The sequence below is a fragment of the Equus asinus genome, chromosome 23 (genome assembly GCF_041296235.1).
Source record: "Equus asinus isolate D_3611 breed Donkey chromosome 23, EquAss-T2T_v2, whole genome shotgun sequence".
NCBI lineage: Eukaryota > Metazoa > Chordata > Mammalia > Perissodactyla > Equidae > Equus > Equus asinus.
In genome coordinates this window covers 20,082,254-20,095,675 of record NC_091812.1, presented here as the reverse complement: position 1 = coordinate 20,095,675, position 13,422 = coordinate 20,082,254, and the positions used below count along the sequence as shown (strand labels likewise).

The window sequence follows — 13,422 nt, the reverse complement described above, 5'->3', positions numbered from 1 at the left end:
AGATAGCTTAAAAATAAGCTAAATAGGGCCAGCCTCGTGGCCAAGTGGTTGAGTTCGAGCGCTCCACTTCAGTGGCCCAGGGTTTCACCGGTTCAGATCCTGGGTGCAGACATGGCACCGCTCATCAAGCCATGCTGAGGCAGTGTCCCACATGCCACAACTAGAAGGAACCACAATTAAAAATATACAACTATGTACCGGGGGCTTTGGGGAGAAAAAGGAAAAATAAAATCTTTAAAAAAATAAATAAGCTAAATATACTGTATAGCATTGGAAGAAGCATAAAACAAAGAAGCTCACAATCAAATGACAGGACAACTAAAAAAACTAAATGATATTTATATAACAGTTTAAGGGAAAAATAAAAGATTTAATAAGGATATATATTACTGAAAGCTCCAGGGATACAACGGGCATAAGGGGCATGAGTGAAGTTCAAAGCAGGCAGGGGTAGTTGAAACTGACTCAGATTAGACCAACCTATTTCACCGTCCTCTGCATTAAAATTCTCTCTTTAGATCATGTATTACGGTGCGGGTAGAATCCCAGGCACTGGAATACAACTGATTTATGTCAGCAAGAATCTTTTTTTAAAAATCCTTGTGTCAGGGGCCGGCCCCGTGGCCGAGTGGTTAAGTTCGAGCGCTCCGCTGCAGGCGGCCCACTGTTTCGTCAGTTCGAATCCTGGGTGCGGACATGGCACTGCTCATCAAGTCACGCTGAGGCGGCGTCCCACATGCCACAACTAGAAGGACCCACAACGAAGAATATACAACTACGTACCGGGGGGCTTTGGGGAGAAAAAGGAAAAAAATAAAATCTTAAAAAAAAAAAAAAGAAACAAACAGGGGAGGAAGCCAGAGTCCAAAGGCAACAGAAGACACGTGTGCAGAAAGCCCAGTTCTGCTCCCTGCCTAGACTTCAGTCCAGGAATGAGGAAGAGAACATCTCTGTATCTCTTTTCCTCCATCACTGCTGCTTCTCCTCTATCACTTCCACAGCCCAGAACACAGATCAGCACAATAACATTACAAATGAACAGAAATGCACACAAGGGAGTCCGATACTTGAACACCAAAGTTCATAGCATCATTATACACAACAGCCAAAAGGGGGAAACAACTCAAGTGTCCACCAATAGACAAATGAATAAACAAAATGTGGCATATATGTATAATGGAATATTATTTAGTCATAAAAAGGAAGGAAGATCTGATACAGGCTACAACATGGAGGATACCCTTGGAAGCATTATCCTAAGTGAAAGAAGCAAGACACAGGAGGACAAATAAGGTATGATTCACTTCTATGAAATACCTAGCAGAGGCAAATTCACAGTACAAGAAAGTAAATTAAAGGTTACCAGGGGATGGAGGGAGGGGAGTTATTGTTTAATGGGTACAAAGCTTCTATTTGGGGTGATGTAAAATTTTGGAAATAGCGGTGATGGTTGCAAAACTCTGTGAATGTACCTAATGTCACAGAACTATACTCTTAAAGATGGCTAAAATGGGGGCTGGCCGGGTGGTGCAGCAGTTAAGTGCGCACGTTCCACTTCAGTGGCCTGGGGTTCACCGGTTTGGATCCCGGGTGCGGACATGGCACCACTTCGTAAGCCATGCTGTGGCAGGCATCCACATATAAAGCAGAGGAAGATGGGCATGGATGTTAGTTCAGGGCCAGTCTTCCTCAGCAAAAAGAGGAGGATTGGTAGCCGTTAGCTCAGGGCTAATCTTCTTCTTCAAAAAAAAAAAAAAGGCTTAACTGGCCAATTTTATTTATTTAACCAAAATTTTTAAAATAGTAAAAAAAAAAAGTGCAAGATAAAATTTAAAATAAGTGAAAGAAATTGGGACTTAAGGGGGGCTGGCCTGGTGGCACAGTGGTTAAGTTCACATGCTCTGCTTTGATGGCCTGGGGTTCACAGGTTCAGGTCCCGGGCACAGACCTATACACTGCTCATCAAGCCATACTGGAGCAGCACCCCACATACAAAGTAGAGGAAGACTGGCAGAGATATTAGCTCAGGGACAATCTTCCTCAAGCCAAAAGAGGAAGACTGGCAACAGATATTAGCTCAGTGCCAATTTTCTTCACAAAAAAAATAAATAAAATGAAAAAAAAAATTGGAACTTAAAGTTAAATAAATTTCTGCAGGCCAATTTAGAAATCTGCTTACATTTTCAGTCTTGTTTCATGGAAAATATATTCCAATCTACAAAAAGGCTTACAAATGAACCTTAAAAACAACTTGCTTCCAAGTTAAAGATTACCAATGTTTAGATTTTTGGCAACAAACATCCTGAAAATCTCAACCTCTATTAATGTGAGCTGCCTTTCACCTAATTTAAGACGTAAGACTGCCATCGTGTGGCAGGTAAAAAGAAGCTGTAGGTTTTTCCAACACCAGGGAGAACGTGAATACTCCTTTCTGAGAGCTTCAAGGTACTAGCCAATAGTACTATCTATAAATATACAGTATACATATACGCATTCTAGAATAGCCAAAATATAAGGCTGTTCAGAAACAACTCATTCATTTCCCACTTCAATAGATAACAAAACAGAATAATTCAAAAGACTTATCAAAAAGCTGAATTTCAAATAATATTTATAATAAAGTTTCAATATGTATCCTGGTAACCTAAACATCACATTTTCAACGTTACACTTATATTCCTGAAATAGACTACTTCAGAGAAAGAATGACATCATTTAGCTATTATAAACTATTTACTCTTTAAATAGTACACAAATAAAAGTTTTTAGAGACTATTAAGCCTGGTAAAGTCAGTAAATCCACGGTTCTGAAAAGCAGGAAAATGAATTTTAGTTCAAATAAGCATAATATTGAAAAATAACAGATTTTCCTTCTGCCACAGTGCCTAGCATGGTACCCTAGACACTGTAAATGCTCAATAAATAATTTACTGGGGGAAAAAACAACACTGTTTGCATAGTCAATAATCAAACAGCAGATGACTGACCCAGAATTGGTGTCCTACAGAGACAGCTTGGGAAATTGAAAATGCTCACTAATTTCACTAATACACCAAGAAATGTAACTTCAAACAACAAAGTACAATTTTTCACCTATCAGATGGCAAAAATATATATACTTCAGATTTATAATATCCAGTAAGTGGTAAGGATATGAGCAAATGGCTTTCATATATTGGGGTGGAAATATAAACTGGTACAGCCTTTTTGGAAGGCAATTTGTCAGTAGCTATCCACATTTTAACCGTACATACCCTTTGATTCAACAAACACACTTCTAGTAATCTATTCTATAGAAATACTAACACATGGATTCAAAGTTAAATGTACAAGGATATACACTGCAACTTTTTTATAATAGTAAAAACCAGAAACAATCTAAATGTTCATTAATACTGGAATGGATAAACTATGATCCATTCAAACTATGGAATATTATACAGCCAAAAAATGAGGTGAAATTCTATGACCCAAATGGGAAGAAATCAAATGACATTTTATATTGTTAAATGCAAAAAGAAAGTTAAAAAACCACAGATATATCATTAAACAAATGAAACAACAAAAAACAAAGGAAAACTACATACATATTTGTAATATGCCTAGAAAAGTGTCTTGAGGACTCCAGAATGGTATACATCAAACTGTTATTTTTGGGAGATGAGAGGAGCTTTCATTTGTTTAATTTAATTTCTTAAGGATCACTTGCAATTCTTTTTACAATGAACATTAATTTTTTTTAAAACTAGGGGCAAAAAAAACACCAGAAACTGTTCCTAATGGTGGTGTATTTCTTCTGGTACGAAGTATTTTAGAGCAGTTAAAAGATTTTAGGACAGGGGCCGGCCTGGTGGCAAAGTGGTTAAGTGTGCACGTTCCACTTTGGTGGCCCAGGGTTCACCGGTTCGGATCCCGGGTGCAGACATGGCACTGCTTGGCAAGCCATGCTGTGGTAGGTGTCCCACATATAAAGTAGAGGAAGATGGGCACGGATGTTAGCTCAGGGCCAGTCTTCCTCAGCAAAAAGAGGAGGATTGACAGCAGATGTTAGCTCAGGGCTAACCTTCCTCAAAAAAGAAAAAAAATATTTTAGGACAATAAATAACTTTAATAACTTTTTCCTTTAAGGAAGTGAAATTGTATTCATGGACTCTTAATAAAAAAACCCATAGCTATAATTAAGTTACGAAGCTCTGAACATTTATAACTCCTATTAGTATAAAGCACATACTGAGTCTTAAAGATCACAAATCATTTGCCAAGCAAAAAAAAGCCACAGTCCTCAAGAAAAACTACAACTTATAGTCAAAAATAGTGAATTTTTTTGAATTGTGAGACCCTAAAATAATCCAATATCTTTAATCTCCTAATCCTGAACCACAGCGATTCTAAAAAATGAGGAAGGAGGGATACTGGGCACTTAAGGCCTCTCTATTTAATCTTTGGAATGAGGGCTTCTTCAAACCCCAGTGCCACCCTCCAACCCTTCCCCTCGAATCTCTGCATGTAATGAGAGATGTTTCTGAAAGTCATATATTCTATATTTGCAAAGCATGAAAGTAGAAAACATATTGAGTCATTATAAATATAGACAACACTAATGATAATTTTAGACAATGATACATATGCACAACATTCAAAAGTTTGCTTTTAGTAGAAAAATACCAATACGGTAAACAATCTCAGCAGAGGACTTGGCTTTCAATCCCAGCTCTGTCACTAGTCACCTAACTGAACAAGCCCTTCATAGCTCCATGGCTAGAGCTCCTCACTTACAGATGAAGAGAAATGACTTTCAAGGTTCCTTTCAGCTCTAAAGGAAATCCTATGATTCTAACTTTTCAAACTAGAATCAAAAGCAGAAGAAATTATGTCCCAAAATATTCAATATTTAAAATAGAAATCTGTATATATATATATATATATATATGTGAGGTGATGGATGTGTTAACTAGATGGGAGGAACCCTTTCACACTGGAAACTTCTATCAAATCATCACAAGGTATACTTTAAATATCTTACAATTTTGTCAATTATACCTCAATAAAGCTAAAAAAAATATAGAAATCTGGTTAGAAAATTCTTTAAAAGACACTTTAAACTACATAACAAATTTCTCCTCCTGCCTCTAAGTCTTGGTTGCAGGACTCTTTAAGATTTATAAGTGGACTATTAAAAGATGCAAAATCTGATCGTGTTAACTCATTTCCCTCTATTTTAAATTCTGTTCAAAGTGCTGCCAGAGGCGGGGGTGGGGGATGGGGAAGATGGGTGACGGTGGTCAACAGGTAAAAACGTCCAGTTATAAGATAAGTTCTGGGGATGTAACGTACAGCATGGTGACTATAGTTAGTATTGCACTATATACTTGAAAGTTGCTGAGAGAGTAAATCTGAAAAGTTCTCATCACAAGAAAAACACTTTGTAACTATGTAAGGTGACTGAGGTTAACTAAACTTACTGTGGTGATTATTTTGCAATATATACATCAAATATTAGGTAGTACATCTTGGACTAATACAATGTTATCTGTCAATTACATCTCAATAAAACTGGGGAAAAAAGGCAAAGGGCTGAACACTAAACACTCAAACTTCTCTCCTCAAGCAAATATAATCATAAATTAAATTGATAAAACTTCAACATTTAAAAGCAAATGTTTCAAAGACGATTTTATGAATACATCTGATTATCCTATTCATTATTTCATTCAATGAGAATGCTGAGCACCTGTGTGTCAGGTACGGTCATATTTTAGCTTCTTTCTAATGTATCAAATAAAGCCAAAGAGTATGAGAATCTTACCAACATGGCCTCCTCCAATGGTGTATGTCTTCCCAGATCCAGTTTGTCCATAGGCAAAAACAGTTGCATTATAGCCCTCAAGGAGTGACAACACAAGTGGCTTTATACAGGTATTATAAACTTCATCTTGAGTGGAATTTTTGCCAAAAACAAAATCAAAAGTAAAGACTCTATCTCTCCCAATGATAATTTGTTCAGTGTTTGGAATAACTCTCACACAAACTTGATGATTATGAAGAACTTCTTTGCACAGCAGAGGCCTAATTCTTACAGCAACTTTTACTGGTATTTCTTCCATGGCAGCTTAGATTTTACTAAATAGATTTTCTATTTAATATTCAGTATTTAGTGTGAGAAACATCCATTTTACGTAAGATCTGGACTCCTGTGTATCAAATAAAAACAAAATTTAATTATTGACTCCTCTATCCTAATAAACTAACCATCTTTGAAAGCAAAGTCAATTAGAGCAGGTTTTGTTCCAATATAAGATAATTACAAACAGTAAATCTGTCTTGTAACAGTACACTTACAATTTATAGATGAAATGATATGATGTCTGGATTTGCTGCAAAATAATCTAGGGGGTGGGGGCCATGAGTTGGCAAATGATAAAGATAAGTGATAAGTGCATGGGATTCCAGTGTGCCATTCTTTCTATAGTGGTAATATGTTTCCCAGCTCTTTAATCTAAATACTGAACAACTGGGGAGTTAGAAAATTAAGACAGGGAGGGGCTGGCCCAGTGGCATAGTGGTCAAGTTCACACGCTCCGCTTCAGTGACCCATGGCTCACTGGTTCAGATGCTGAGTGCAGACTTACACACACTGCTCATCGAGCCATGCTGTGGTGGCATCCCACACAGAACTAGAAGGACTTACAACTAGGATTACAACTATGTACTGGGGCTTTGGGGAGAAAAAAAAGAGGAAGATTGCCAACAGATGTTAGCTCAGGGCCAAAAATGGAAGGAAAAAAAAAAAAGAGAAAATTAAGACAGGGAAATAACTGGGCAATTGTACACATGTGTTAAAAGGAAAACTTTGTACTAGATTTTATAGCAATGTATTGAAAAATAACATCTCCTCTTTGGCAGAAATATTAGAAATAAACCTATGAAAATAGTTTAAGAATTTCTCTAAGTCAATATAAATTTAAAACTAAATTTTTTATTAGAAAATCATCAAAACTAATAGAAAAACTGGTTTGCCACTCCTAAATTATGTTGTACTTATTTCTGAAGGTCTCTGGTGGAATTAATACACTAAAAATTAAATTGGTGGCTATACTTACAATGAACAACCTGAAAAATAAATTAAGAAAATAATTTCATTTACAATAGCATCAACAAGAATAAAATACTTAGGAATAAATTTAACAAAAGATGTGTGGGGCCAGCCCTGTGGCCAAGTGGTTAAGTCTCGCACTCTGCTTCAGTGGCCCAGGGTTCGGATCCTGGGCGGAGACGTGGCACCGCTCATTAGGCCATGTTGAGGCAGCGTCCCACATGCCACAACTAGAAGGACCCACAACTAAAAAAATATACAACTATGTACTGGGGGGATTTGGGGAGAAAAAAAAAGCAGGGGGAAAAAAAAGAAGATTGGCAACAATTGTTAGCTCAGGTGCCAATCTTTAAAAAAAAAAAAAAAAGATGTGTAAAACTTATACTCTGAAAACCACAAAATGTTGTTGAAAGAAAGTAAAGATCATTTAAATAAATGGAGAAACATCTCATGTTCATAGATTGGAAGACAACATTGTTAAGATGCCAATATTCCCCAAATTGATCCACAGATTCAATGCAACACCTATCAAAAGCCTAGCTTATTTCTTTGCAGAAACTGACAAGCTAATCCTAAAATTCAAATGGAAATTCAAGGGACACAAAATAGCCAAAACAATATTGGAAGAAAAACAAAGTTGGAAGACTCATTTCCCCAATTTTAAAACCAAGCCACAGTAACCAAGACAGTGTGGTACTGGCATAAGACAGACACAAAGATCAATGGAAATGCACTGAGAATCCAAAAATAAACCTTCACATTTATGGGCAATTGATTTCAACAAGAGGGCCAAGACAATTCAATGGGGGAAAGAACAGTCTTTTCAACAAACGGTCATGGGACAACTGGATATCTGCACACATAAGAATGAACCTTAGGGGCCGGCCCCATGGCAGAGTGGTTAACTTCGAGTGCTCCACTTCAGTGGCCCAGGGTTTCACAGGTTCGAATCCTGGGTGCGGACATGGCACCACTCATTAGGCCATGCTTAGGCGGCATCCCACATGCCACAACTGGAAGGACCCACAACTAAAAATACACAACTATGTACTGGGGGCTTTGGGGAGAAAAAGGAAAAATAAAATCTTTAAAAAAAGAAAAAGAACAAACCTTAACTCCTACCTCACATCATATACAAAAGTCTATTCAAGATCGTTCATAGACCTAAATGTATGAGCTGAAACTATAAAACCTTTAAAAGAAAAACACTGGGGTAAAACTCTTTGTAACCTTGAATTTGGCAATGATTTCTCAGATATGACACCCAAAGCAAAAGCAATAAGCAATAAAAGGAACAATAGAGGGGTCAGCCCGGTGGTGCAGCAGTTAAGTTCACATATTCCGCAGCCTGGGGTTCACTGGTTTGGATCCTAGGTGCCGACATGGCACCACGTGTCAAGCCATGCTGTGGCAGGCGTCCCACATATAAAGTAAAGAAAGGTGGGCACGGATGTTAGCTCAGGGCCAGTCTTCCTCAGCAAAAAGAGGAGGACTGGTGGCAGACGTTAGCTCAGGGCTAATCTTCCTTTAAAAAAGAAAAAAAAACCCACAATAAGATACCACCTCACTCCCACTAACACAGCTATAATCAAAAAGACAGATCATAATAAGTGTAAGCAAGATTGTAGAGAATACAGAACCTTCATATACTCTTGATGGGCATGTAAAATGATGTAGCCGCTTTGGAAAACAGTCTGGTAGTTTCTCAAGAAATTAAACACAGTTATCATTTGACTTAGCAACTCCACTCTTAGGTATATACCCAAGAGAAATGAAAATGTATGTTGATATAAAAATTTGTACATGCATGTTCACAGTCTTGGTAGGATAAAGCTTACATCATATAAAAGCTAAAACCAAATGTAACAAGTAACTTATGATAATGTTTAAGTGCAGATGATGAAAAATAACCAGTTTGGGGTGGGGCTGGGCTCTTTGGAGAAGACTAGTCTTGAACACCATCATTTAGTAACCTATAGACCAATGGACTAAAATAATATTTTCAGCACTACTTGCTATGGAAATGTTAATGAAGACATTTAATATTCACTAGCCTTTAAAAATCCCTACAGCAGCACTATGCATTTATAATTTTGTGAGTGGAGTCTGAAAAGGATCACAGTAACAAAAAACATTTACATCACTCTACAGAGAGCTCACTGAGAGTAAAAATATATCAGCTCCCTTGGGCTGTAAAATCCCAAAACAGAGTCAACAAACTATCTTTAGGGGCCAAAACAAAGAGATGCACCTAACCTTGGCAGTTCAATCACTGTAGTAAATTCTGCACTGAAAAAAATAAATACTAAGTATGATATATCTTTTCTTGGATCCTAAAGGACTCTACAATCATTTGGTACTGGAAACTTTTCCAAAGAAACTACAGAGATGCTGTTAAGAGTTGGTTCTTCCAAATGTCTCTGAACACCTACATATGAAGTTTTTATCATAAAAACTGGTTTATTTTCTTTTCTTATGCCACCACATTAAAACAAAAGTCATGTTTTATGTTAAATCTAACTACTTTCAATGAAACTGCTAATAAAAAGTGCCAAGTGTAATTGGGATATTTTCACTTTCTTGGTTTCTAGACTAGGAATATCTATAAACAATCTGACTATAAAGGCAATCGAAATCACCTATGCTAATCATTGAAGAATGATAACGGACCATAAACATATGGCTTGCAAAACATTAATACAAGAACTTAAGTTTTAAGAAAAATCCATAACACTTAAACTTCTTCAGATTTCGGATCAATTACAGTCAACAGAAGCCTATGAATCATGTCACCAATAAATGTAAAGAAAAGTGAAATCTGATTGGCTGGTAATATTGAGGTATACTCAATGGAGTTTTGAAACCTGAGCAAAGACAAGAGAAATACTTGATCACTTGATGCCATGTCATTGATCAGAAACAAGCGTCTCCAAATACCGTTGCCATCCTGTGTCCCTCGTTTTTCAGAAGTACTGCTTGTCTAAAAATTGTGGTTTGTTAATATTTTCCTAAGAAATTTCCCAGCAAATGGATAGTGGATCGTGTAGGGAGCTCAGAAAAGGCCCTAAATGCATAAAGTAGACAGGGAAGATACGAAGTAGAGAGTAAAGATAGGACGTAAACAAATATTTAAAAAGTTGGAGGGGACGAAGTGTTATTTAAAAGGTGTTTCAAAAATAATCTGGGCACCCTTTCTTTCTCAATTATCACCTGCCTCTGAGGGAGCGGCTTTCGGACTCCCACAGCGCTTAGAAAGTACCAAAGTTTCAACATCCGCCAAGGAAAAGGAGGCTGGCCACAAAACGAAACGCCCGCCGCGGGTCGGCCCTCCCAGCCCCCTTCAAACCCGAAGCCGGAAGCGGGAACCCGAGGAGGACACAGGACCCGAGCCAGCGGGGTGCAGCCCAGCGGTCCCCCGCCTCCTGTTCCTCCGGCCCTTCCACTTCAAGGGAGACCCGAGCTCCGCCGGCCACTCGGCAGGGGTCCCAGCACCCACCCCAGACCCCTCAGACACCCTCCTCGGCCTGGCCGGCGCCCCAAGCGCCCCCAAACCCACACCGCGGCGACCCCGACTCCCTGGCCGACGGCCCCCCTCCCAACGGCTGGCCGGGGGCACGGTCGCAGCCGGCGAGAGGACAAGTGGGTGTCGCCCCGCTCCCGACGCGCCCGCCATTCACTGACTGGCTCGAGAAAGCCCCGGCCTCCGGCGGCGAACGCAGCGCAGGACTCCTCGGCTTCCCTTAGCCGCGCCGCCGCCGCCGCCGCCGCCGCCGCCGCCCGCGCCTTTTGTTGTCTCGGGATCTCCCGGCAACGCGCGAAGCCCGCCACCGACGCGCCCCCTCCCGGCCGGACGTGCTGGCCCGGCCCCGGCCCCGCCCCCGGGCACGCCCCGCCCCGCCCCGTCGCCGAGGAGCCGGGCGCCGGCCGCCCGGGGCTCCTCCCCTAAGCGTGGTTACAAAACCAACGCCCAGGGAACTCTATGAGAGTGCCGAGCCAAAGTAACTGTCTGCGGGTTTGTAAAATGAGTGCGAGAAAGGGTCACACTGGGTTTCGATATTTTAGCTACCAATTCAGCTTATTTTTTTTAAGTAAAGGTCGCATACCATAAAATGAACTGTTTTAAAGTGTACAATAAAGTGGCGTTTTAGATATTCAGTGTTGTGCAACCATCACCTCCGTCTGGTTCCAAAACATTTTCATCACCCAGAAGCGAAATACCTGTACCAGTTAGCACTCAATGTCATTCCCCTCTCCCCCAGCCCCTGCCAACCACTAATCTGCTTTGTATCTCTATGGATTTACTGTTCTGGGCATTTGGTATTCGAGAAATCATAAACTCTGTGGCCTTTTGTGTCTGGCTTTTTTTTTGCGCAACAGTGTTTTCTGGGTTCACTCATATTGTAGCATGTATCAGTACCTTTTATTCCTTTTTATGACTGAATAATATTACGTTGTATGGACATACCACATTTTATTTATCCATTCATCCATTCATGATGGACATGTGGGTAGCACAATCTAAGCATCTTCAAGAAGTGTTTCTTCTCTTATGAAACTTAGGAGTGAAGATGAATTTAATAACTGCTTAGTTATTAAATTGAATATTTTTAATTTTAAAAATCCCCAAAGATATGAATTTGTTAATTATGTTGCATTTTTAGAACTCAAAAAAAATTTGCCTGGCGTGATAGTAAATTGGTAGGTCAGGCTGGCCTGCTGACGAAACCTCAATGAATAACAGTAACAATTTAGGTGTGAGAATTCCGGGGAAGTCTCTGCAGCAGGTCTCAGGAGGCCACACGTTTGCAAAGGAGGTCAGCAAATGCATAACAGGATTGGAATGGGACATTTCCTGTTTCACCGAAATTGCTGTCCTGAATCCAAAGGTGAAGAGAAGGGGTCACTTAAGTTCCCCACTTGTGAGGAGCACACAAGTCATTGTTGCCCCCTCCCACTGGCCCCCAGGATTTACAGCAGAACAGAGCTAATGCCATTCCAACTCCAACCCTGTATCCTTTTAACGTGTTTATAAAAGGAACTTAGGGGTGCTAAGGGAGAGATGAGGTCTTGGGCCTTGCGGACTTGGGGATAGAGGGTTCACAAGTAAGAGGCTTCCCTCCTCAGTCAAAGGAGGCTCTAAGAGTGACCTGGAGAGCCTGGGAGAGCAGCACCAAGAGGAAACCAGCCTTGTGATTGGGCAAGAGGCTGAATGATCTGCTTCTGTGTTTCTGTAGACTGAAGCAAAGCAATTGAATGACAGCACAGAGAGGGTGCTGGAGAGGAGCAGCCTGCACTCCCACCATTTGGCAGGGCAAGAACCTGTGATTTTTCCTTTGTCTCCAATCTTGCTCTGACAAATCCATCCTCCACATCTACTGTGATGATCTATCTAGGACACAAGTCTGACCACAAATCTGTCCTTTGCCTATAACGTTTCTGTAACATCATGGAGAATATTACTTCTTAGCAGCTGGAATGAGAAATCCACATAGGGGAGACAGTTTTGCTGAGAGGATGCATTGCTTGCCAACACCCAGGTGGAAGCTAAGCCTCCTAGGTTTGATTTCGTTGGTACCTAGGCTTCAGAGAAGAGGCTATTGTTGCTCATACGACACCAAGAGAAGAATTATTTAACTGCTCTTGAAAAGGAATGAGGAAGATGGAGGAAGGGGAAGTTGTCGGGAAGACGCTGTATCAGAGAGGAGGGAGTGGGTAGATGATGAGAATTCCAGGTAAAAGGGAATTGGGTAATGGAGATCTTTAGGATGTATGTGGGGAGGTGTGCAGTGTGTACGCCTTCCTCTCTCTCCCCTGCAAAATCTTCAGTAAAGTCTACATTGCTAACCGAAGCATCTGTGACAGAGGCTTGTTTGTAGAAACTTAAAGATATGCCCATCCCCAAGTCCAATCTGGTGCTGGACAAAACCAGAGATCGACCATATGGACCTAGAAGGCAGAAGATTAGAAGAAAGCTGAAGTCTGGCTTGCACATCAGTGATGTTTTATTTCACTAATAAACCAAGCAATGCAAATTAAAATAAACCATTTTCACCTACCAAGTTGGCAACAACTTTTCATGAAGTAATACCAGCAAGCATTCAGTGAGACAGAAAATTTTGTGCATAATCCCAACTCTTGTCATCTCTCCTAAGAAGATACAGATATGGATAAAGAATCATGTTCAAGGAAGTTCATTATGGTATTATTTGTAATAGCAAAAACCTGGAAGTTACATATATGTTCAATGAAAGGGATTGATAAATTAACCTGTTACGTTTATAAAAGAGAATATTATGTACTCATTGAAATTCATGTTTACAAAAATTTGT

At 39.9% G+C, this 13,422-nt stretch overlaps 1 protein-coding gene across 5 annotated transcripts in view; it reads right to left on the bottom strand.

Moving 5' to 3' along the window:
• The window catches only part of KIF27 (kinesin family member 27), an 88,662-nt gene extending 77,704 nt beyond the window's left edge, over positions 1–10,958 (bottom strand). For 3 of the 5 annotated variants that reach the window (XM_014828521.3, XM_044756525.2, XM_044756526.2), the window contains exons 1-2: positions 10,775–10,945; positions 5,807–6,191 (exon numbers count right to left, since the gene is read on the bottom strand). In XM_014828521.3, the coding sequence (XP_014684007.1) occupies positions 5,807–6,104 (298 nt within the window). In that variant the 5' untranslated portion in view covers positions 6,105–6,191; positions 10,775–10,945. Of the gene's footprint in view, positions 1–5,806; positions 6,192–10,774 lie in introns of all 5 variants that reach the window. The other 2 variants (XM_014828522.3, XM_070495438.1) reach the window with 2 other exon arrangements.
• Positions 10,959–13,422: the final 2,464 nt, after the last annotated feature.